This window comes from Notechis scutatus, chromosome 4, assembly GCF_049901735.1.
Source record: "Notechis scutatus isolate UNSWTSFEM ecotype Mainland chromosome 4, rNotScu1.2, whole genome shotgun sequence".
NCBI classification, from domain to species: domain Eukaryota; kingdom Metazoa; phylum Chordata; class Lepidosauria; order Squamata; family Elapidae; genus Notechis; species Notechis scutatus.
The window spans coordinates 50223330-50249148 of record NC_142012.1 but is presented as its reverse complement, the minus strand read 5'-3'; the positions used below and the strand labels follow the sequence as shown (position 1 = coordinate 50249148).

At 40.9% G+C, this 25819-nt stretch overlaps 1 protein-coding gene across 4 annotated transcripts in view; it reads left to right on the top strand.

The window, feature by feature from the left end:
* KCNIP4 (potassium voltage-gated channel interacting protein 4) overlaps window positions 1-25819 on the top strand; it is a 281003-nt gene that overhangs the window by 115626 nt on the left and 139558 nt on the right. Inside the window, exon 1 of one of the 4 annotated variants that reach the window (XM_026678824.2) lies at window positions 25565-25786. The exons of the other annotated variants lie outside the window; for them this stretch is intronic. Coding sequence (XP_026534609.1) covers window positions 25687-25786 — 100 coding nt within the window. The 5' untranslated portion in view covers window positions 25565-25686. Of the gene's footprint in view, window positions 1-25564; window positions 25787-25819 lie in introns of those variants that run through there. 4 annotated transcript variants of the gene reach the window in all.

Genomic DNA, 25819 nt, shown 5'->3' with positions numbered 1-25819 from the left:
CTCTCTCTCTCTCTCTCTCTCTCTCTCTCTCCCCCTTTTGTCCTGTTCTGACAGTTAATTATTATTATTATTTTAAAATATTCACTGATATTTAATAATTATGTACAGGCAGCCTCAACTTACAAGTACAACTGAGTCCTACATTAGTAAGGCATTTGTTCAGTGAATTTTGCCACGTTTTATAACCTTTCTTACTAAGTTATTAAGTGAATCTGGCTTTCTTATTGACTTTGCTTGTCAGAAGGTCACAACAAGGGATGATACTGCGAGACTGTCATAAATGTGGGCCAGTTGTCAAGCATCTGAATTTTGATTCCATGACCATGGGGATGCTGCAACAAACAGATAATCAGAGTTGGAAGGGACCTTGTAGGTCAGGGGTGTCCAACCTTGGCAACTTTAAGACTTGTGGACTTCAACTCCCAGAATTCCTCAGCCAGCAAAGCTGGCTGAGGAATTCTGGGAGTTGAAGTCCACAAGTCTTAAAGTTGCCAAGGTTGGACACCCCTGTTGTAGGTCATCTAGTCCAACCCCCCGCCCAAGCAGGAGACCCAACGCCATTTCTGACAAATGGCAGTCCAGTCTCTTCTTGAAAGTCTCAAGTGCCACGGTCATAAGTGTGAAAAAAGGTCACACAAGTCACATTTTTCATTGCTTTTATAACTTTGAACAGTCCGCTCAATGAACTATTGTAACTATTGTATTGTAAGTCGAGGGCTACCTATATTGTAATATTCCAGAAAATCCAATGCTTCATAAACACTGTATATAAAAATGAGCCATATTAGTGTTCTTTTAAGCTGTTTCTTTTTCCACATTCACTTGCTCAAACAACATGTGCTTTGTCCTAATCATATGTATTTGTCTGTCATTCCATAAAGGTCTTTCAAATGGAACCTTTGTTAATTAAGATAGTTAAGGCTTTATTTGTGCATTTAGACAGCAAAGAATTTTAATCAGTACTATATTTACACTGACTTCTCCAACATTTTGAAGCAAAGTTTAATGAGATAAAAGCTGAAGGAGGAAGTTCAATGTTTCATTAATACTGTACATAATCTGCTGAATTCAGAAGAATTTTTTTCAGTTCATTGGCAGTGATCTCATTGGCTGTATTGTAGGAGAATAGTTCTTTAGATATAAGATGCTGGATTTCTCAAAGTGTTTTGTCTTTATAACTAAATTTGCATTTTAATTACAGCAATCAAACAGGGTTATTAAGCCCTAAGAACTTAGCTTTCCTATCCACACGGAATGAAGCTTTTGAAAAACACAGTAAGTTATCAAGAGTATTTAACTGCAAGACTGATCTTACTACGGACTGTTGCAAACTCCCTGTTTAAATTAAAATGTGTAAACTACTTAAAACCCAGTTTGCAGTTTTAAGCCTGATTCTACTGTGGTGCTTTTGTTTCCATAAACAAACTCAAGTTTTCGGGAGAACTGAGAAATGCACAAGTCATTGGGAACATTTTCTGGCAATAATTTCAGAAATAAAAAACCCTGAACTTGGGCTGATTAATAATTGGCTTGGCTCGCACCCTGAAGGGAAGCTGTACGAAGATGCCTTCTTCGCAGCCTCCCTTCTGAACAAGTTCATAGAATCATAGAGTTGGAAGGGGCCTTGGAGGTCATCTAGTCCAACCCCCTGCTCGAGCAGGGGAGAGTCTATTCCAAATATTAGCCACTACCCAGGATCCTGGGTTTTTCTCACCGCCTTCAAACTGGCAAGGAGCCAATATGCTTCGCTCAATGTTTTCCCATCCTCTATGGCCATGCCATCCATGGAACAGTTTTGGGGGGAGGAGGAGGAGTTGAGTTCTAATGTTGAGACTGAAGCTGTGGGCTACTTTTAATGGTTAATACTCTTCCAAAACACTTTGAATATTCCTGGGGAGGAGGTCTGGCCAGATGAGAAGACTAAAAGACTAAGTTTCTAAAAATTTCATTTAGGGCTAGATTATCCATAACTTTTGTGCCCTCAACGGGTCCTTTCGGTTCTTTACCAAGTACAGCAGCTCCTATGGCTTCCAAAAACATGTGCTATGCTCATGTTTTTTTCTTTCTTTCACAGCTTGGTAGATTTCCTTTTCCTCTCCTCCCTTCCACTTCCCTCCCCTCTCCTTTGATCTTTCAGTAGAAAAAATCTTCCTTGTTTCTCCCCTTATCATTGATTCCTTAAGAAGCTGTAGAGGGCAGCAAAGAAGCTGAAATGCATTGGTTAAAAGTCAGTAAAAATAAGAGAACCTCACCTGAGGTATCTGTAAAATTAGACAGGAAAGTTAACAAGGAAGGGGATTTCTTCTTCTTCTTCTTCTTCTAGATTTTCCTTCCAATAGCAGAATTTGTGCATGATTCAACTTGTTCCAGGCAGCCCAGCAGCTTTTAAAGCAGAGGTCTCCAAACTTGGCAACTTTAAGACTTGTGGATTTTAACTCAAAGCTATGCTGGCTGAGGAATTCTAGGAGTTGAAGTCCACAAGTCTTAAACTTATTTATTTATTTATTTATTTATTTGATTTGCCAATTGTTTACAAGATAATAAGTATAAATGTATACATAGTTGTGAATACATGAAATGGGTACATATAAGAAAAATAAAAGAATAAGAGAAACAATAGGACAGGGACGGTAGGCACGTTGGTGCGCTTATGCACGCCCCCTACAGGCCTCTTAGGAAAGGGGTGAGGTCAATAGTAGACAGTCTAAGGTTAAAGTTTTTGGGGTTTGGGGAAGAAACTACAGAGTCGGGTAGAGTATTCCAGACATTGACCACTCTATTGCTGAAGTCGTATTTCCTTAAAAATATAAACTTGCCAAGTTTGAAGACCCTTGTTTTAGACCAAGTAGGTGGCAATCAATACCTAGCTGACTTTGGTTGACTTGCGAAAGAAGACCTGAATGCTGCTACTTCATTAGTAAGAAACCTTTATTAAAACTCCAAATTGTAAGCAGCACGGGGCAATTAGAAAGCAAAGCGGGGTAGCTACTATTGCCAGAAAGTAAGAAGTTTACTCAGAGCAGGTTTAACTCTACTTTGACCCTGTTTCAGAAACAGCTTTAAATATGGGGTGCTTCTGCTGTGGTTACCTGTGTGCAGGGATGGGTTGCAACCAGTTAAACAACCGGTTCTGTGAGTGCACGCACACGCAGAATTCAATAAACATCCATTTGAACCTCTCCAGCTCACCTTCTAGCCTTCCCTGGTAAATAGAACAGCTGAAGCACGGTAAACCACTTTGCCATGCAAATCAGCTGAGCTGAAAAAGAAGGAAATGCAAGGCAGGATAGGGAAGGTGGGTGGGGCCAGCTGATCGTCGTTCTTACTGGTTCGCAGCCCACTGCTGCCTGTGTGTACATTGGAAACAAGAATTTTCCTTCAGGAACCTGTCATGCCCCTGTCGGAGTCTGAATCTGAGGAGGAAGACGAACAGCTGACACAGGGAGTGGGAGTGTGGTTCTGTTGGCTGTGGAGGAAACTGGGAAAGGGCAAAGTCCGGCTGGGCAGAGCAGGGGAGAGATAGAACAAGGGAGAGGGAATTCAGAGGAAGACCCATGCCCACTCCCTCTTCATCCTAGGACATGCAGGGAGGAATGGAGAAGGGAACAACATCCGTTGCATGGCTTACGGGGGAAGAAAGGGCCCTGATTCCCTTCATTAGCCACACCTGGGAATGAGAGTTTAAAAGAGATGCAAGCTGAGTGCAGCAGCTGCTGGGAACAAATGTGACTTTATCTTGTGTTGACTTTGGTTATCTGCGTTCCTGGCATCCTCCCAACCATGTTGAATTACTGCCATTCCTTCACATCTGGAATTCCTTCTCCTGCCCTGCCGGACTAATGACCTCATCTTGCCTTGATTGGACTTATAGTTACAGTTTTTGTTGACCACGTTTTGGACTTGATTCTCTGCAGCCAAAGGCTGTTCGTGGGAGTTTTTTCTCCAGCCTAGAAGGTAACCAGGACATTGGAGGCAAAGCTGGAGCTAATAAAGGGACTCCTACTGATTGGACTAGATGGCCTACAAGGTTCCTTCCAACTCTGATTGTCTGCTATCTGTTATCTGATTATCTGACTGTGTTGCTTTTGTGCCACACCCTTTTGGGTCATCACAGAACCCTCCTTCCTGCCTCATCCATCTTCTTTGCTTATTGTGATTTTAATGATAGGAGAGTCATCCAGGCAGCTCTGAATCTGTCAGATTATTAAGCGGAGAGGCAGAAAAGAGGTTCCAGCTATTGTTCTGATAACAGGTGCGCTAATAAAGGGCTGTCAGAAAATAAGTGAAAATTTCACCCACCAAACTTGAACATTTTTCCATTAGTGTCAGCCACGGATGCTTATTAATATAGTGGGAGCCCTGAAAAACTGCAATTATTGGAAGGTTTTGTTTCATATATTTTTTTCCAGAGGGGAGTACGTAAAAGGATTGTGGTTATATTAGAGGCAATGAATGCTCCGAAGTAGAGCAAATACGCCCCCAATTTGATTTTAATGAAATGTTGTAACTTAGTGAATTATTGTTTAACTGCTGAGGGATTTTCTCTCCTGATTGAGCAGGACCTCAACCACTCTTCTGCAATGCTACAACTTTACCAGTGAATTATAGAGGTAGTCCTTGACTTACGGCCACAGCTGAGCCCAACAGTTCTGCTGCTAAGTGAGACATTTGTTAAGTGGGTTTTGCCCCTATTTTATGACCTTTCTTTACCACTGTTGTTAAGTGAATCACTGCAATTGTTAAATTACTAACCAGTTGTTGAGTGAATCCAGCTTCCACCCGTTGACTTTGCTCATCAGAAGGTCAGAAAAGGGGATCCTATGACCCCAGGACACTGCAACCATCATAAATACACTCGTAATCAAAATTCAGTTGCCAAGCATCTGAATTTTGATCACATGACTCCAGGGATGCCATAAAGATCATTTTACAAATTTCACAAAGAGTGAAAAATGATCGTAAATCACTTTTTTCAATGCCGTTGAAACTTTGAACGGTCACTAAATGGAAGGATTGTAAGTTGAGAACTGCCTGTATATTTTGGGGGGTTTTAATTTCATTCGGTGTGAAAGCCTTTTGTCTCTCCTCTTAAAAGGAGGAGGATGAAATATATCTTTATTCAGCTTTCTGAAAGCCTGGGTGGGTGCTGTGCTTCAAAACAAAGATGTTAGGAAAAAGTCGTTCATCTGTAAAGAAAAAGTTACAATTAAGTATAGTTTTTTATTGGAATATGCTGGAAGTCTAATTATGGTCCAATCAGGAGCCCCTCAAAATAGACATTCCTATTCTCACCACTGATTAATTACAACCAGGATTAGATTAGCTGGCTGGGCCTCTTATGAGCTGCAGTCCGAAAGGTAGAATTATGAGGGCTTTTCATAAATTCTGGCTTCTAATTTTCCAGAGAACCAGTTTAAGGAGGGGCTTCAAGCTACCTGTCAACTCATAAAATATTCCTATGGTCTTTTTAGAGTTGCCAACAGAAAGGGAGGGGGAAAGGGGTTTGAAAGAGCAATGTGGCAGGTTGAAAACCAAAAGTGCATTCCATTAATGTTTTCAAAGATAGTAACTAGGTGACTGAAGTTTCTGCCGTGCAAAATTCTAACTGGAGAGCATGATTGATGACTCTGGGCTATGGATGTGTCCCATTGGAGAATATGAATTATGATACATAATGATATGATATTTCCGCTACCAGTTCTCCAGAACCAGTCAGAACCGGCTGAATACCACCTCCGATTTGTCTGGAAGGAGCCTTACTGAGTGTCATCACACAATGCTTGGTATTTACAAGGCCTTGTGTTTCCATGCTAGGTGGACATGCAACCTCCCGTTATTTTGTTTGCCTTGATACTCAGTTTAGAAATGGGGTTTGTTTGTTTTTTGAAGCTACTCTGAAGTTGTAGCTTCCTTCCTTGATCTTTAAACAACTACCCTTGCTAGCTGTTGACCCTATCTTCCTCAGGGAAAGAATTTGAGAAGGTAATTACTGCAAAGAAGTATTTTTCTTCTGTCTGTCCACTATCTGTCTTCAGATGAGGATTCCAAATGGTACGATTATGAGATGCTTCTTTCTCATTTTTATGAATCTCTGTAAACTAAAACATTATTCATCCTTTTCTTTCTTTAAATGCTAAAGAGGGTTTAAATGGGTTTTTTCCCCATATACATTCTCACTTTCCTTGATCATTTTGATGGGGCTATGTACTATATTTCTTTACTTTGAAGATAAGGCATCCAGACACATTTTTCCTACATAACTGCTGGATAAATCATTATGTCTAATATTAACATCTCTGAAAAGCTGTACTGATGCATAATTTGATAGTTTTGAAGCTGTTCAGAATTGTTCTTTTTATAGTTGTTTTTTCATTATAAACCTTTATTTTAAAGTACTTTTGGTAACCTACTTTATAACATATAGTAAACTAGGTGAATATCTAGCTAAATATTGGAACTAAAGTTGGCATATTTTCCATGACAATACCACTAGCCCTTAGACTTATATACCACTTCCCGGTGCTTTTACAGCCCTCTCTAAGCAGTTTATAGTGTCAGCTTCTTGCCCCCCAACAATCTGGGTCCTCATTTGACTGACCTAGGAAGGACGGAAGGCTGAATCCACTTTGAGCCAGTCAGGATTGAACTGCTGACAGTCGGCAGAATTAACCTGCAATACTGTATTCTAATCACTGTGCCACCAGGGCTCTCTTTGTGAAGACAAACCTAAAAATGCTTGCAGGATCCAATCTGGGTTGGTCACCAAGATCAGAAGTTTAATCCTCTGAGCTTTTGGACTTGTGATGGATCCCATCCTTAGGGATTCCCCAAATTGGTACCTTGGGCTGCTCTATGCATTGTATTTATGTGCTGCCTTCCTATTGTTGATTGGTGTGTTAATGGCTGTGCAATTAGGCTGTTGTTTCCTTGAACTGCCAAGCCCTCACCTCCTCAGTACCTGATAAGTTGGTGGTAAATCAGCACTCCTATTGACCAACAAAGGGTCTATTTCCCAGGGTTCAATCATTTCCCTGGCTATCTTTGTACCTGCTCAGCCAACAATCTTAGTAGTTTGAACTGAATGGATGTCCTTGGATCTCCTCATCTGACTGCTCACTGGTGTTCTTGCAATCTGGTGGTTAGCTTCCTCTCCATCTTTCCTATATAGTCAGAGGGGCAATCTATGCAAGGGATCCGGTAGATTACATTGGAAGTGTCTCCCACATCCAAGCAATCTTTGCAATGCATGCTTGATGACCTGGGGCATGACACAAAAATAACACAGTCACAAAAGTAGAATAAATTCCCTTTAATGCCTCCAACTTAGGCCTCAATCTCCAATTATCTCGACTTGATATCAAACTCTTCCAAAAAAAAAAAAAAAAAAAACAGTCTATGAAGAAAGTAAATGCAGTCTGAACCAAAAGCAAAGATAATTAGAAATAAAAAAAAAACCAACACAAACCACACTGGAGTCATTAACACAGCAGGCCAGAATGATAAATTGCAGACTTCCACAAGATAACGCAGCAACCAGTTTGGAAGACGCCAAAACCCAGGTAAGCCTCGACCAAGATAAAGCATGCTTTGCTTCCAGCAAAGAGCTATTTAAAATGCCCTTCTTATATCCTGTTCTCCCAGCTGCAACTAATGAAAGGGATCAGGGCCCTTTTCTCTCCCGTAAGCCATGTTGCTCCCTTCTCCATTCCTCCCTGCGTGCCCTAGGATGGAGAGGGGGTGGGCCTGGGTCTTCTTCTGAATGCCCAGATGGACTGTGCCCTTCCCCAGTTTCCTCCACAGTCACCGGAGCCACACTCCCACTCCCTGTCAACTCCTCAATCTCCCCCTCAGAGTCAGACTCCAAGGGCATGACAGTATGATTTGTCCTCCATTCTGCTGCTTCCAAAATGTTTTCGATATATGGCAGGGTGTGCCGTGTGTCTTGTACTTTGTGTCTTCTTTTCTCTCCTTTGCATGTCATGTAGGCATCTTGTCATCAATGCTTGTGGGTACCCATTCTGCCTGAATTGTTCCTGTGGGTACCTTTGAGCCAGTTGTTAAGCTGCTGGGTACTACAGTGTGTTCTCACCCTTCCATGTAGTCTTCTGACACAACTCTTTTTGTGTGACAGTGGATGGTAACTGCTGAAACTAAGAATACTTGGAGCGTTGGTGGCTTTGTGATAAACCCGTACTTTCCAGACTTCCATCCTCCTGCCAGCTGACAAGGACATCTAAAAATAATAATTGTCTAGCCGTTGTTTCCTCCATTGTGAATTGTATGTCTGGGGAGATGGAGTTCAGCAGGGGATGGAGGTCTTTCAATGCATTTCTTTTGATGATGACAACTGTGTCTTCCACGTAGGAACTCCAAAATGTAGGCATGTAGTTTTGAAATGCAAGGTGTTCTAATTCACACAGGGCAGTTTCTGCAATGAATCTTGATATTGAGGGATTCCCACAGGCACCCCTTTTATTTGTGCATCCATTTCCCTTTTGAACGTGAGGAAAGTAAGTTGGCAGTACTGGAGTAGCTTCATGACTTGTGTTTGTTCAGCTTTCCAAGTATGAATTATGTGCACTTCTGGAAGAAATCCTTTGGTGGAGTTGGAAGCTTGCTCAATATGGAGAACCTCAGTAATATAACACAACATTGTGACTAATTGGCCGTATTTAACCCATAAATTAATCCCACAAATTCAAATAGCACAATTGTATTTGCACCACCTTGCTGATTCAGTCACAACATTGGCTTGTTTTGTTTGTTGAGTAATTTGGGTTGAGATCCATTAAAAGGAAGAATAGAACATGGTTTTTGTTTTATTTATTGTTTATTTTTATTTATTTACCAGAGCTGTGTACTACCCATCTTGTGTAGCTTTGGAAATTATAAGTGGGAAACAGCCCTCTGTTGCTGAATTTTGGGTGGCATTTTATACCCAAAGGTTGAAGTTATTCCTCAAGTTATTCTTTGCCTAGTGTAGCTGAGAAAATGGGTTTTCTTTAATAAGAAATATTACTTAATAAGGAGAGAAAAGCAATGAAATCATTAATTGTGCTATTGGCTATGTTAAGCAACCATGTAGTGTATCATGCAAATTTAGAAAATTGGATTCATTGAATGTATTGAGTTAATTACAGATATCAGGCAACAAAGCCTTATTATTGTCATGATTGATGCCTTCCCACTATCTTTTGAATTTACTAATATTGCAGTTATTGAATTCTCTGGTTTCTGATCTGACAGAACTCAATAGTTGGTTGACCCTGTTAAAAGAATCAGATTTTTTTTTAAAAAAAGCCTTGGTGATATTAGGATCCTTTGAATCCTGACAGTTTATATCCAAGATCTTCCATGTAACCTCTTAGAGAAGACTTCCCTAAGCAAGGAAGTTCTAACTGGTCTGTAGTTGGAAATACAACTCAAGACCTTTTCAAGCAGGGAACTGGACTAGATGACCTCCAAGGTCCCTTCCAGCTCTGGTCTGATTGATTGATTGATTGATTTTGCTCTCCTTCTCCCCAGGATATGCAAATGTTAGTACCTGGGGTTTCGGGAGTTTGTTATCCTTTTGTGCATGTAAATTTAGATTTAGTTAACATCAAACATTGATGTTTATCTTACTGTAATCCAGAGTGAGAAGGATTACACCGAGTGATTTTTAAATCTATTCGATATTCTGCCAAGGTCCTGTAGGTAGGTTCATGACAGACACTTAAAGTAGGTGACAGGTCATGACAGACACTTAAAGAAGTAGGTAGGTTCATGACAGACACTTAAATGTGGATTTGTTGTGGTCCAGTGCCTTGAAACCACTGGACTGTCCCCTGCAAAACTCTGTTTTTAAGCAGTTTTCTTTGCAGAAGGCAAAAGGTGAAAAAAAATCCCGATTAAATAGAAGTTGGGAGGGAAGGTGGCACACAAACCAGAAAAGGTCAGAGTATTTCTCTAGATGGGCAGAGGGTAGCCATGGTAAGGAGCATCTTTGCCTAATAACAAATAGAATAGTGATGTTTGGAGCCAGTCGAATTAATGATCCCGATCCTTGTCTTGGCTACAAACACCTCGGCTACCATAAACGTGCTTTTATGCAATGCTAAAAAAGTTTACCTGAAATTGCAATTGATGGGAAATGTGACCAGGTTACTGACTAGTGCAGCTAAAAGCATCGAATGATGGGTTACAATAGGCACATAGGCTATCCGGTGATTATGGACACAGAATTTAAGATGCTGGAGGTGGGAGAGAAGTGAGCAGAGGTCTCCAAACTTGGCAACTTTAAGACTTGTGGACTTCAATTCCCAAAATTCTCCTTCCTTCCTTCCTTCCTTCCTTCCTTCCTTCCTTCCTTCCTTCCTTCCTTCCTTCCTTCCTTCCTTCCTTCCTTCCTTCCTATCTATCTATCTATCTATCTATCTATCTATCTATCTATCTCCCCTCTTCTCCCTCCCTCCTTCCTTCCTTCCTTCCTTCCTTCCTTCCTTCCTTCCTTCCTTCCTTCCTTCCTTCCTCTACATTAGATTAGATTAGATTAACAGAGGTTGTTTTGTGTGTGTGTGTGTGTGTGTGTCAGTGGTGGGATTCAATTTTTTTTTACTACCGGTTCTGTAGGTGTGGCTTGGTGGGCGTGGCAGGAAAAGGATATCGTAAAATCTCCAGTCAGAGGTGAGATTTGCCGGTTCTCCAAACTACTCAAAATTTCCACTACTGGTTCTCCAGAACTGGTCAGAACCTGCCGAATTCACCACCTCTGGTGTGTGTGTGTGTGTGTGTGTGTGTGTGTGTGTGTGTGTGTGTGTGTGTGTGTTTTGGACCAATCAGCTCTTTGATGGTCCATTGTGTCTATTCCACCTGAGGTCAAAGCCTTGGCAAACCTTGCTGGTTAGATTGAGGCTTTCTCTTTGAAAGGAAATGGCCATTTGGTGACTGCCATTAGCAAGTCACTCTGTCTAGGTATGGTATTTATTTACTTACTTATTTATTTATTTGATTTGTATTGCTGCCTATTCTCCATGGCAACTCAAGGTGGCTTACAACATATAAAACCACCATTTGAAAACAATAAAACTTGGTTTGTAGAGGGTCTGGATTGTCCTATAAATAGTGTGGAAACCTCACCCCATTTTCGTGGCTTGCTGGCTGGCCACTGAAGCAAAAGTTGGAGTTAAGGAGTTGCTTCCCTTGTCATTGAGAGGGTTACCATGGGAGCCAGAACGGTTTGGAGCATCTCTCTTTCCCTCCTGCATAATTCGCTCACAGCACTCTAATTGCAATGGGTAAAATATATTTTACAGTGTGAAACTTCTTTGCCCGCATAATTTGAAGGGCAGACTGGACTTAAATAGCATTGCACAGCCAATAGAAGTAGGTAGGTTCATGACAGCCATCCTCCAGTTGCAAACTGAACGAGGAATATGTCAATGCAGCTGGTTTCCCGACTGGTGGCATAAATTGGAATACATCTGCATGGCTTTGGAACTGGCAAATGAGGAGTGAAAAGTGAGGGCAGAAAGCTGAACTAAGTACAAATCCAAAAATCAATCAACCTTTTCTTTCTCCAAGGGCTCCCCTGCGTTTTATGAATATCAGTTTAGCCTCATTTGCTGATTAAAGTTTATACTGTGATCATCGGATCTGAGACTTTGTAAATATCATTTTCCTGGTATTTATATTGCCAGGTGGATTCTGTTTATAGCATTTTGAGGATTTGTTTCTATTTTTTTCCTACCCTGCCAAATCTATTTCAGGTGAGAATTTTGTTCTGAATTTAGAAGATAGAAGCCAAGGTTTTCTTGTCCACAAGTAAGAGAATAACAAAAAAAGTTGAACTTGCACAATTAGTCTTCTAATTACAGACAAAAATCAGACAAACCAGTCTAATTTTAGGGAAAATTTCTTAAGGAAAAGTGATACCTCTAAGTAACCACTTAAATACTGGTTGGAGCTGACTGTGGATTTATGAGAATTCTGAATGTTTATAAAGGAGAGAAAGTAGGTTGAGAAAAGTATTATTTTTCTTTTTCAAATAAAAGTTTTAACATATTGCAAACAGGGCTTTCTGCAGAAAATTGATATCTGTATGCATATTTAAGCAAATTAGTTTGGTACATTCATCAGGTTACACTCTGATCAATAAATTAAAATAAATTAAAGTAAATTAGATCACAAGAAGAAGTATGTTATTACTGAATACCAGAATCCAAGTCAATTTATCTTTTCCTTGCAATTGAAGCACTTTCTGATATTATTAGTACCTTCGTTCCCCCCCACAAAGAAATTCCATATTTCAGAGATGCATGGAGTGAAATTACAAACAATATAATTCTGGAACAAATAGTATCTTCATGTTTGTGTTATATTGGCCTTTACAAAAACTTCACAGTCTTCTAGTTTTTTCATTGCTGTGCAGTATTCTGATGATGTCAAAGGAATAAGCTTCCCATGTACTAAGGTAGAAGTTAAAAAATAAAATTAAAAACTTCTCTTTCATTTAGTCAGTCTGGATATCGTGGGAGAATGTCATGTTTAATGTACCATTTAGAGGTTGTCAGATCTCCTGCTCGTTTGGGGATTAATTAAAACATGCATTTTAGCTGGTGGTTTATGTGGCATGGTACAAAATGGCAGCACTGTCTCTTGTCTGACAGCTCAAATATGGAAGCTAGCAGGTCAGGTGTGCTTACACCTTTGCAGGCAACAGGCCCAAAAGAATTTTGAAAAGGTATGCCTCTAATTATTTTATGGCACCTAACATTTTCGATTGGATTTCCATGATCCATTCAGTTGTTGTTTTTTTTTTTTAAATGAAGGGCCCTCATGTCACATGGAACTTTTCATAGTGAAAAATAAAAGTTGCACCTTTTCCAATAAGAAATTTAAGAAAAATCTGTTGTGGGAACTTCATCACTGGAAGTTTTCAAGAAGAAGCTGGACTGCCATCTGTCAGAAATGGTGTAGGGTCTCCTGCTTGGGTGGGGGGTTAGACTAGATGACCTACAAGGTCCCTTCCAACTCTGTTAATCTGTATCTGTCTATTTATCTTCCCGTATTGGGCAAGGTTTCTAGTCATGAACAAAACATGCAGGACATGTGTAAAAAGACCAACTTCATGGAGTAAAACCGATGGCTGTTTTTGGCTCCAGATAATTACAGTACAACCCGTGGTGATGGTGGTGATAATAATATTGATTTGTTCTTTCTAAGTTCCTTCAGAGGGAGAATCCTTATCTCAATCCTATGAGAAATAACAGTGGGTTCTCCTCATCATTAAGAAATTTTATCTACAAAGTTGTCCGGCAGCTTCAAAGATAAATGATTATTATGTGCAATGTCTCTACAATGGATAGGTTGCTTTGCAGCTTCTTTAAACCAGAACGTGGTTAAGTCTCGGTGGATATGGCTGCCTGAGGAGAATAAATAGCATTATGAGAAAAAATAAAAAAATAAAAGCAGGGCAGGCAAAGAGAGAGAGAGAAAGAGAGAGAGAGAGAGATAAAAGAGTAATGCCACTTTCTTTCAGATCTTTTTGAAAGGATTCCTGGGTGCCTGGGATGTTTTGAAATTTTAAAGATCCCCAGAAGGGTTTCCATTGGGGCCTTTTGAAGCCTGGATGGAAATAAAACTGAATTCTTTTTGTGAATACTTCAGCCCTGTTGATATTGCGCCTTTCATAGCAATCACCTCATGCCCCTTCTGAACTTGGCAACCTGAAGGAGAAGAGAATTGTAAGTTTCTCTGAGTTGCGAGGGTGTTTGCCCTGCCTCTCGATGAAGCAAGAATTCAAGAAGGCTGAAGAGCTTTTCCTTCTGCTCCAAGTTAAGGAGGACCTACTAATCTTCACGACGGTCCGTTGTATCAGATGTTTCTCATAATGGCCACGCCAAGCTCTTCTTCTCTGCAGAGCTCAGCCTTCACACTGATGGATTCATCATTATGTGCCTTTGGGTTGGTGTCAATTCTTAGCAACCATCTTGAGCTATTTTCTCCATGATGTCCTCATGATATACTCATCATCCCTTTCCACCCACCCGACTGCTGGTTGTACTCTTCTTCTGTTTCCTTCTATCTTTCCCTCTGTTAGAGCCTTTTCTAGAGTGCTAGGACTACACACAATGTGTCTGACGTAGGATAATTTAATCAACACAATCAGCATGCAGCTGGAAGGGGCCTTGGAGGTCTTCTAGTCCAACCCCTGCTCAGGCAGGAAGCCCTATACCATTCCAGACTCTTCTTAAAAACTGTTCTGACCTAAACTTGTTTCCAAGAGAGCAAACACAAGACAAAGGCAACAGCACAACCTTTTACTGTTTCATCTATGAATTCTGTTTCTTCACAGATAAAAGGCCGCTTCCAACTAATTAGCTCTGACAAGAAAGAACCTTGTCAAGTTTTTGCAAGACTTCCAAAAACCAACAGATAAGAAATAGTTTATAACACAAGAATCTTCAAATACCAACTGTAATGTCCACGAGGCTGAGTTTCAAAACGTCTTTGCCTTCTGCAAATAAGGTTTGTTTCACTTCTTGAGGGAGGGGCCATTACCTTCAGCCTTACTCCTGAGTCGCCCGTGCTGTTGTAACTGCTCTTTCCTATGAGCAGCCCTGCGCGCATGCGCACTTGGCACAGGCTCCTCGGGAACTTCCTCATCGCTGTTGCCATCCCCCACAATCTCTGAAGGCAGCTCCGTAATGGTCCCTAATGGTCCTGGCTCCTCATCTGAGTCCTTGCTCTCCTCAGCCATCCACCCCTGCTGCCAGCTAACCACAACAAAAACCTCCAATGATGGAGCACCCACAACTTCTGAAGGCAAGTTGTTCCACTGGTTAAGTGTGGAAAACGGTCATGTACCATTTTTCAGTGCCGTTGTAACTTTGAATGGGCACTAAATGAGCTGTTGTAAGTCGAGGACTGCCTGTATGAGAAACATGTCCTTTCATCTCAATTTCTGTGTGCTGTAAAAAGTTGGTAACTTGCCGAGCGTTGTCCTTGGCTAGAGAATTAGACTATAGCGACTAAAGAAGGCAGTCAAAAAAATAAAACAAGTATGTGGTTTATTTTTCTGAAATACCCTCTAATCTTTTTGCTTACCTTTCTTTGAGATGTTCTTCTTTAATATATAGCTGTTTCATCGCTGTCTGGTAGTAGACAGTAATTATCACAAAAAGCAACAACTGCTCAGTTGAGAAAACCCTGAATTATTGGACATTTGGGAACAAGTTTCTAGGCCCAGTTTTTCTGTTAGAAAAATATGTGAAGAAGTTATCCCTGAACATGTTGGCCTTTCAAAGAGAATTACGTTCTTTTCCTCTGGGATTCTGAATTCATTTGAGGAAGATGCTATTTCTCTGTCTCTTGAGGCTTCCTTCACTGGATATGAATTAATGCGGTTATGAGAAATGATGGCAGCCCCAGGATGACCCTGCTTGTGTCCAGAAGTTCAAGGACAGGATTAACCAGGATTAAATTGGTTAACACTTGGGTGGAACACCCTGAGAACATCCCTTGGCTCCAAGCTAAGACTTGGGACGTTGAAAAATCATCCTAGAGAAAGGCAACATTAAATTATCTCCATATTGTTGCTAAGACAACTACAGATTCATGGAATTGCTAGGAATTGCGCTTTGCTCATAGTTACTTTTTTACCTTTCATGTTACAGAGAACTGCAACGTGTAACACAAACAGTTCATCTTTTTCTGAAAACGTGCTGTCACACATGGATTGATGGTGATTTAAAATATCATACGGGGAGAGAAGAGTGGAAGATCTGAAATATCTTCAGTTCTCTTCAGCCGTATTGTTCCTCCCAGTGTGCCTTCTGCTAATGATTTGTCCAAGGAAAGGAAAGATGAAGAGTGGACTTTCAGAAGCAACTAACAGATAACAGATAATCAGAGTTGGAAGGGACCTTGTAGGTCATCTAGTCCAACCCCCCCCCCAAGCGGAAGAACCTACACCATTTCTGACAGATGGCAATCCAGTCTCATCTTGAAAGCCTCCAGTGACGAAGCTCCCACAACTTCCGAAGTCAACTTCTGTTCCAATGGTTGATTGTTCTCACTGTCAGAAAGTTTCTCCTTATTTCCAGATTGAATCTTTCCTTCTTCAGTTTCCATCCATTATTCCTTGTTTGGCCTTTGGATGCTTTAGAAAATAGCTTGACTCGCCCTCCTCTCTGTGGCAGCCCTTCCCTCAAATATTGGGACATTGCTATCATGTCTCCCCTGGTCCTTCTCTTCCCTAAACTAGCCATGCCCAGTTCCTGCAACCGTTCTTCATATGTTTTAGTCCCTTAATCACCCTGGTTGCTCTTCTCTGCACTTTTTCTAGAGCCTCAGCATCTTTTGTATAGTGTGGTGACCAAACTGGATGCAGTACTCTAGGTGTGGATTTGGAAATTTGAAATTAGACGGGGAATCTGATTGCCAAAATGACTGCCAAGGAGATTTGCCTCTTATTTTGCCATTGTGGATTGCAAGCACTCATTTTTCCCAAATTAATTCTTTAAGATGCTTCCGGCATCCAGAATGTGGGATTTGTAACTAAATGTAGCCCAGAGATTTCTCTCTCACACACACAGCCATGGGTACACAGAGGTTTGCTAGCACTGAATAGTAAGTCTCTAAATATGTGTTTAATTTTGGATCAATTGGAGGAAGATATGGCTGAAGAGAAACTCAACTCCACAAGGCATTAAATGCATGCCAGAGTATTTTCAAAGCTGATCCTCCAGAGACATACATCACTTTTTCATAACCTGCTATCTCTTGAATTATTCTTTTGAACTCCCGTGTTCAAGATTTGTCACAGTGAGGCATCCTAATTTGATCTATGCAGAACAGCTTCTTCTCTTCCCAAGTGGCATAAACTAGATGGTGGAGGCTAACATAAATAACAGAATAACAGAGTTGGAAGGGACCTTGGAGGTCTTCTAGTCCAACCCACTGTCCCTATAGCATTTCGGACAAATGGTTGTCCAATCTCTTCTTAAAAACTTTCTACGAGGTGAAAAAAAGATAATAGGTTGCAACAAAGAGATGGTTTTTTTTTAAAAAAAATCTATTGGATCACAATTTTATGTGATTGCTAAGCTCCTTGGACTTATTTCCCCTCACTGCAATGGGAGTTGTACACATGCAGGCAGCTGCTCTGTACTAAACAAACCCCAGAAAAAATAAAATAAAAATGAAGTGGAACTTCAAAACAGTTCATATAATCCGTAGCTTTGGGGAAAAGATGGTTTATTGCACCGTTCTCCTGGGCCTTCTTCGAAAAGCAGATTAATTGTAAAAGAATTATCTCAGAGAGAAATCATTGGGGCAACATTAAAGGATAAGGGATTGCTCCATTACCTCTTCCACCCACTCTCAGAATCAGAATAATGAGGGGAGGGGAATCATTTTTACAATGCAAACTGTTGATTTGCAGCTAGATGGTTCTTTATGTGCAGCAGAGAAACAGGTCCAGAACAGAAGGGATGGAAAGCAGGCGTGGAACAAAATTCCAAAGAGAAAACTTGTAGAATTCCAGAGCAGTTTGGGATTTTTTTCTGTCTTGCTTAGCAACAGAGATTTGTGGTCATAATTCTGGGCTCAGCTGTGATCATAACTTGAGGAATACCTATATTGCCATCTAGTTCTGGTTTGGGTTCAACTCTCTGTTTTTCATGCTCCTAGTCCACAGGAGGGGCAGGGAGGAGAGAAGCCATTAGTCATTTATTTATTTATTTTCCTTATTTCTCCTCTATCTTCCAATGGTGCCCAATATCAAAAAGCTATAAGAAATGAAGGAGGCTTTGCATGGTAAAAATATAATGTAAATTATAAGAGATTCACCAGCCATAGAAAGCAGTTAAGAGAAAAACAACAACAAATAATCATTTTAAATAAATGAATAGTTGCAAGTCTCCTAAATCAGGGGTCCCCAACCACCGGGCCGCGGACCGGTACCGGGCCGTGGAGCACTCTCTACCGGGCCGCAAAGATTTTTTTTTAAAAAATGGCGGCTTTCTTCACCTTCGGTGAATGCTGCTGGGATTGGGGATCAAGGACACAAATGAAAGAAGGGGAGGGAGGAAGCAACCGAAGCCTGTCCTTCTCTCTGGGTCATCTCTCTCAGTCGCTCTCTCGCTCCTCCACCAGCCCAGGAAGAAACTGCTTCAAAGAAGCGGGGCTTTTCCTGTCGCCGCAGCGCCTCCGAAGTGCCCGTTTCTCCCCCACCCCCACCCCGTCCGCCCGCCCGCCCTCCCGCCGCAGCGCGCGGGTTCAACCCAGTGCTCCGTTCTGCCTGCCTGCCTGCCTTCGTTAATGGTTGAATCGAACAGCTTCGGCTGAGTAAAAGAGGCGAATAGTTATTATTCTCAGCCGAAGCTGCTCCCAAACAACCAGAAACTAAGGCAGGCAGGCAGGCAGGCAGAACGGGACACTGTGGATTGAAGCGCGCGCGGGCGGGGTGGGGGTGGGGGTGAAACGGGCACTTCGAATAGCTGCGGCAACAGGAAACCCCCGCTTCTTTGAAGCAGTTTCTTCCTGGGCTGGTGGAGCAGCGAGAGAGCGAAGCCTCCTTCTCTTCTCTCCCCCGGTCCTTGCAAAAATTTTCTGCTTGAAACCGGTCCCTGGTACAAAAAAGGTTGGGGACCACTGTCCTAAATGACTTTGAAAGACTGTGCTGAAATTAATGGACATGGTTCATCTTACAACTCCAAGAAGTGAATAACAAACACAGGTGAAACTCAAAAAATTAGAATATCATGCAAAAGTTCATTTATATCACTAATGCAACTTAAAAGGTGAACCTAATACATGAGATAGACTCATTACATGCAAAGCAAGATAGTTCAAACCGTGATTTGTTTCAATTGAGATGATTATGGCTTACAGCTCATGAAAACCCCAAATCCACAATTTCAGAAAATTAGAATATTACATGCAATCAATCAAACAAGGATTGTACATAAAACAATATCGGTCCTCTGAAAAGTATAAGCATGCATATGTACTCAGTGCTTGGTTTGGGCCCCCTTTGCAGCAATTACTGCCTCAATACGGCATGGCATGGAAGCTATCAGCCTGTGGCACTGCTGAGGTATGATGGAAGACCAGGATGCTTCAATAGTGGCCTTCAGCTCTTCTGCATTGTTCGGCCTCATGTCTCTCATCTTTCTCTTGGCAATGCCCCATAGATTCTCTATGGGGTTCAGGTCAGGTAAGTTTGCTGGCCAATCAAGCACAGTAACCCCACGGTCATTGAACCAGGTTTTGGTGCTTTTGGCAGTGTGGGCAGGTGCCAAGTCCTGCTGGAAAATGAAGTCAGCATCCCCATAAAGCTCGTCTGCAGAAGGAAGCATGAGTGCTCCAAAATCTCCTGGTAGACGGCTGCGTTGACCCTGGACTTAATGAAGCACATGGACCAACACCAGCAGATGACATGGCTCCCCAAATCAACACAGACTATGGAAACTTCACACTGGACTTCAAGCATCATGTAGGCCTCTCCATTCTTCCTCCAGACTCTGGGTCCTTGGTTTCCAAATGAGATGCAAAAGTTGCTCTCATCAGAAAAGAGGACTTTGAACCACTGAGCAACAGACCAGTTCTGTTTTTCTTTAGCCCAGGTAAGACGCTTCTGACATCGTTTGTTGTTCAGGAGCGGCTTGACAAGAGGAATATGACATTTGAAGCCCATGTCCAAGATCCGTCTGTGTGTGGTGGCTCTTGATGCACTGACTCCAGCCTCAGTCCACTCCTTGTGAAAGTCCCCAACACTTTTGAATGGCCTTTTCCTGACAATCCTCTCCAGGCTGCGGTCATCCCTGGTGCTTGTGCACCTTTTTCTTCCGCACTTTTCCCTTCCACATAACTTTCTATTAATGTGCTTTGATACAGCACTTTGGGAACATCCAACTTCTTTTGCAATTACCTTTTGAGGCTTTCCCTCCTTATGAAGGGTGTCAATGATGGTTTTCTGCACAACTGTCTGGTTGGCAGTCTTTCCCATGATTGTGCTTCCTATTGAACCAGACTGAGAGACCATTTAAAGTCCCAGGAACCCTTTGCAGGTGTTATGGCTTAATTAGCTGATTAGAATGGGACACTTTGAGCCTAGAATATTGAACCTTTTCACAATATTCTAATTTTCTGAGATTGTGGATTTGGGGTTTTCATGAGCTGTAAGCCATAATCATCTCAATTATGACACATCACAGCTTGAACTATCTTGCTTTGCATGTAATGAGTCTATCTCATGTATTAGGTTCACCTTTTAAGTTGCATTACTGAAATAAATTAACTTTTGCACGATATTCTAATTTTTCGAGTTTCACCTGTATAATTAATTAGCTCGATACCCGTGCTTTGCTATGAAACTTAAGTTTAGTTTTTGGGGAGGAAAATAAGGGGAAAAAATTGTTCCTCTGCCTCCCAGCATCCATGGGTATTCATCTGGCTAGCATCCTGTCAGTGTGGGTGAGAGTTGAGGGAAACCAAACCAGTATTTGCTGTGTGAGCAAGAAGGAGACAGCAAGGAGCCTGGGTGTGGCTTAGCTCAACTGTTCTGTACTAAAGCTGTTTGCTGCTGTGAAAGTGAAAGTGAAACAGAAACTCCTCTGCTTGTGTTTTGCCTTTGGAAGAGATTTCTTTCCAGGTGGGGAGGGAGAGTAGAACTCCTTAGCATCAGAGCGTAATAATAATAATAATAATAATAATAATAATAATAATAATAATAATAATAATAATAATAATAATAATAATAATAATAATAATAATATATGAATAAATACTAATGCACTGATGGTCATTTCGGAAAAAAAATTCTTAGTGAGCCTCCAGAAGCCAAGAGGAACATATGTGCCAAATTTCAAGTTTGTAGGCTTTACGGTTCTGGAGATTTTGTGATGATGCGTGAGGGGTATTTTGCTTCTATAGAGGGAGAGATTAAAATATACATTTAAACTATAAATACAGAAACTAAAAGAAAAAAAATCTCTATATAATGTAACAATTGGCAGCACAGCAATAACACTGTCATTTTTGAAATATGTTGCCCAAGGATCATTTTTATGTATATTTTATTCAAATCAGAAACGTGCTTCCCTTAATTCTTTAAACTACAGGAAAAGATGGACAGATTTCCACAGTGGCGTCTTGGTCATTTTTCAAGATCACATTGATGTCAGATTTGTGCTGTGTTTGTGCTCTAGGATTAAGTAGATTAAATGTGGGTGTTTTTGTGGGTGTTGCAATCCTTCAGATAGAATGCAAAAATTCATAATGGAAAGAAAATTTGATTTCGGGAGAGTTAAGAGGCTGAATTCAGAATGGCTGTTTAGAACAAGGGAACTGATGGAGTGATACTCTGCTTAATGAAAATAAACCAACTGAACCATGGAAAAGTTAATGGGGAAAGACCAAGATAACAGCCAGGAAAACAGCAGGGGCTGAATTAAGTAAAATACTAGAATTAAGCACAAAGTTAGGAAAGCAACACGTTGTAACGTCTTTCTGTACACAAAGACACACATGAACGTTGGCTTCTTGTAAATAGATTTTATACTTTTGGATGGATCTCAGTTTGACACAGAAAACAGCTTCTTAAAGGCTGGGCATCTTTGTAAATGAGTTAGTCCCTTAGCAAGTTGCAATAGCACTTAGACTTATATACCGCTTTATTGTGCTTTATAGCAGAGGTGGGTATTCAGCAGGTTCTGACCAGTTCTGGAAAACCGGTAGCGGAAATTTTGAGTAGTTCAGAGAACCAGCAAATGCCACCTCTAACCAGAGATTTTACAGTACCCTTCCCCTGCCCACAGCCATGCCCACAGAACCGGTAGTAAAAAAAAGTTGAATAGCCCCCTCTAAGCAGTTTATAGGGACGCAGTGGCTCAGGGGCTAAAATGCTGAGCTTGTTGATCAGAAAGGTCAGCAGTTCAGCGGTTTGAATCATAGCGCCGTGTAATGGAGTGAGCTCCCGTTCCTGGTCCCAGCTTCTGCCAACCTGGCAGTTCGAAAGCATGTAAAAAATGCAGGTAGAAAAATAGGGACCCCTTTGGTGGGAAGGGAACAGCGTTCTGTGCACCTTCGGCGTTTAGTCCTGCCGGCCACATGACCACGGAGACATCTTCAGACAGTGCTGGCTTTGTAACAGAGATGAACACCGCCCCCTAGAGCCAGAAACGACTGGCATGTATGTGCGAGGGGAACCTTTACTTTTACCTATAGACGTTTTAGAAGTACTTATGCGTGTCTTCTGTGGTTTGATCACCAGTTCAGCTCTCCAGGTTGTGGTTTCTTATGGAACTTTTCACAGCCCCAAAGGCCAAGTGAGGGCCTGAACTTGCTGGCATCAATCTTTTATCATGCTGTTAGTTAGAACTCAAGGAGATCCGTGACCTGCAGGAAGAAAAACTTGTGGAATTCACTGCAAGAAATTTGTGTGGGCAGCTTTCAGTGTAGCCTGGACAGGTTCATAAAAAAATCAGATTATCAGGGTTTCATCAGATAGTGGTGTCCTTGAATACTTCCCATCTGTAAGGTCCCCGAGTAACCTGGAATGTTGACTTAGATGGACCTAGAACCAGAGCCAACCTAAATTCAGATAACAGTCCTGTTTCAGTGACAATCTGTCATATATCACTTCCAAAATCTGTCATTAGTCATATCAATTTTATTAGTTATTCCCATCTTATATTCATAACAGTGTTTCCTATTTTGGTGATGATTATGGACTAGGAAATTAGTGTGATAAACATCTATTGCTTGGCTATCTGGAATATTCTATCCATGGTCTAAATGTTTAAATCTAGTCCCTCCAAATTCACTATTCTTCTAATCTATTTTTTTTAAAGTGCTGTCCAAGCAATAAACAGCTTTCAGTTATAAATTCAAAATGTCTTGGCATTTGTGGATTAACAAAATAATTACCCCTTGTCTAGACTCTATGGTGGCTCTGCTCTGTTGGCTCTGCTCTGTTAACATTGGACTTCAGTTTTTTCCTCCATTTTTTAAAAAATCCACAGCGTAACATGTTATTAATTATTTGAGAATAGACAATTGGATCATCAATGTTTAATTCTTCCAAAATATATGTTTATCTGACTTAATTTAGGAGAGCCACAGTAGGGTGGAAAGGAAAGTTTAAAAAGAATCGTGGTTAAAAACGTTCTTGGTGCTCTCTGAGATTGCTTGTTTTCTTGCAGACATTTCATTAAAGGTTGAGGACTGTGGTCTAAGCCACACTTAGTGATGGAGTGTAAGATCCCCATAAAGATGGGTCACTTTTAGGTAGTAAAATCAGATTAGTAAGATCTCCATCTATCAGGATACATTAACTCCAACTTTCTGTATCTCTGGAGTCCATAGCAAGAACCAAATCCCTTCCAGCTCTGTTATTCTATTATTCTGTTATTATTATTGCATGCTCTCTCTTCCTCCCTCCCTCTCTCTTTCCCTTTCCCTCTCTGTGTCTGAGTCTAAAGCTGAGTTAACGAGTAATGCTTTCCAAATCTGTTTTGTTTTTTTTGAGAAACATTGAACTGTTAATTCAATTTCTCACTCTCTTTGCTCAAGTTCATTTTTATTTCTCTTTATTTGAAAACATTTCAGTGACTTGCACAATTTTGCTGCAGGGAAGGATAAATATAATTTGTAGCTGAAATTGTTAGCGAATGTTAGTCTGAAAATGTAGCAGTAGCAAGTGTAGTAAAGATGACTCCATCTGTTTACAATTTGCTTGGCAGATCTATTCAAATAAATATAGAAATATACATTTTATATTATCTCTCTAATGACTACATCTGGTGTTTAGCCATCTCAACAACTTTAAAAGGTGTGGACTTCAGAATGCTGATGTCCTATTGTAAACAGCAATAAAAATAATATCTAGTAGTTGCTGGAGCTGAAAACCTTCAGAAAAGTAGAAGACCACACAGAGTGTCATTTGGAGTTTTGTGGTCAAGATACGGCAACCTTAGTGGAAACCAATTTCCTCCTAGGTGCTAAGAATTATAGTTCTGTCTGGGACCTGAGATTTCTTTAGATGATTTTTCTACCTGGAACTCATAAGAGTGTTGATGCTGGATGGAAGTTGATGGTCCTGCCTTGTAGGTAGACATATGTGTCAGTCAGCATCTTCAGTGATGGTTGAGGTCAGAAGTAAAACATGGCTTTCCTGGGCCAATTCCAGTTAGACCAAGGCTGTTCTTTGGAAAGTTGGGCTAAAATAGGAGTTGGGAGGCAATTTCTCCCCAACATTGCTAAACCTCAGCAGTCCAAATGACCAGACTTAATATGGGAGTCATTATCTCCTAAAGGTTCTTACTAGAAATAGCCCTTCCTGTGTGGGTCAAAGATCTACCTGATATAATGAGAAAGCTCTCTTCCCTGTGAGCTGTAACAATATCTCTGTATCCCTGGTCACAAAAGAAATTGACCAATTGCTCCACAGTTTCACAGGATTGTTTCTGCACTGAGGAAACTCCTGAAAATCAAGCATGAATTCTGGAGACTTCATGAATGCTGTCATTTAATTATATAATTTTTTTAGCCACAATATGGAATGAATTTGTTTGTTTAACTTTCCAGGTTACAATCCGTGGGTTTTAGGGTGGACTTAACATCATCCACTTCTTCTTAGCTTCTCAACTCAACTCATACAGGTTCTGCAATAGTTAACATAACAGCTTCTGTAACAGTTAAAAGAAACAGTTTAGTTTCTATTCATTCAGCATTTTTTTTCATTTTATTAAATGCTTTAAAGTGAAACAAAAGATTTTTTTCATTTTATTAAATGCTTTAAAGTGAAACAAAAGATGTACCTGTTACGCAGTAGTCCTTCTGATGTCAAGAAGCTTATTTTCTGGAGTATCAAATCTTCAGGCTTCAAACGCAAATGCATAAATCTTGTGATATTGTTTGAGAGAACCAGAAAGTACAACCATCTTCATCAGGGTTTTATGCTGGATTTTGGGTCCATGAAATAATCTTATTTCACTAACATAGCAGCTGTAAAATGATCTTCTCGATGCCACCTGGAATTTGAAGACAGTTGCCCAACTGCCACCCTATTGTGTCAAATAAACAGTTGCTTGTAGAGTAGCTTGTAAGGAAAGTTAGTGCCCTTTGTGTTTTAAGATCTGGTGGCAAATGCTTCACTATTTGCTTATTTGGAATCGTACTTCCAAAGGTTAGCTTCTAAACATCCTGTGTGAGGATCCCCTATTAGGTAGCTTCAGTTTCCCAGGCAACTAAATATCCACAATGATGCTTTGCTATTAGCTCTGAGCTGCTAGTAGAGAAGAAGGGAGAGAGAGAGAGAGAGAGAAAGAGAGACAGATTGTTCCCAGATGTTCAGCTATTACTTCAAGGTGGATCGTATTCTACAAAGGGTGTTTGTGGGATGACCTCTTGGACCTTATGGCTGTGCTGGAATGGGCTGATGAGCGAACGGATTATCCTATCAAGCCAGAGACTTTAATCTGGCTGCTACTTCTGGACTCCGTTAGGGTCAATCGAAGACATTCACCTCCCTGTCAGTCAACTCCTCCTTGGTCTTCCTTCTCTTTCCCTTTGCTTTCCTCCACTTTTCCTCTCCGAGGCTCTCCACCTCTCAAAGGGGCTCCATGGCTTCACTCGGAAGTCCAGGCACAATATGAGTTCTTTCCTCCATAGCCGGGGTAGAGCATGACTTGAAGCATCATGAACTTGGAAGGACTTGAGATGATAGCTGTGCTGGTTATGATTGTCCTCTTTGTGAAAGTGCTGGAACAATTTGGGCTCATCGATTCTGGCTTTGAAGGTAAGGGGCATGGCTCCTAAAAATAACGGTGGG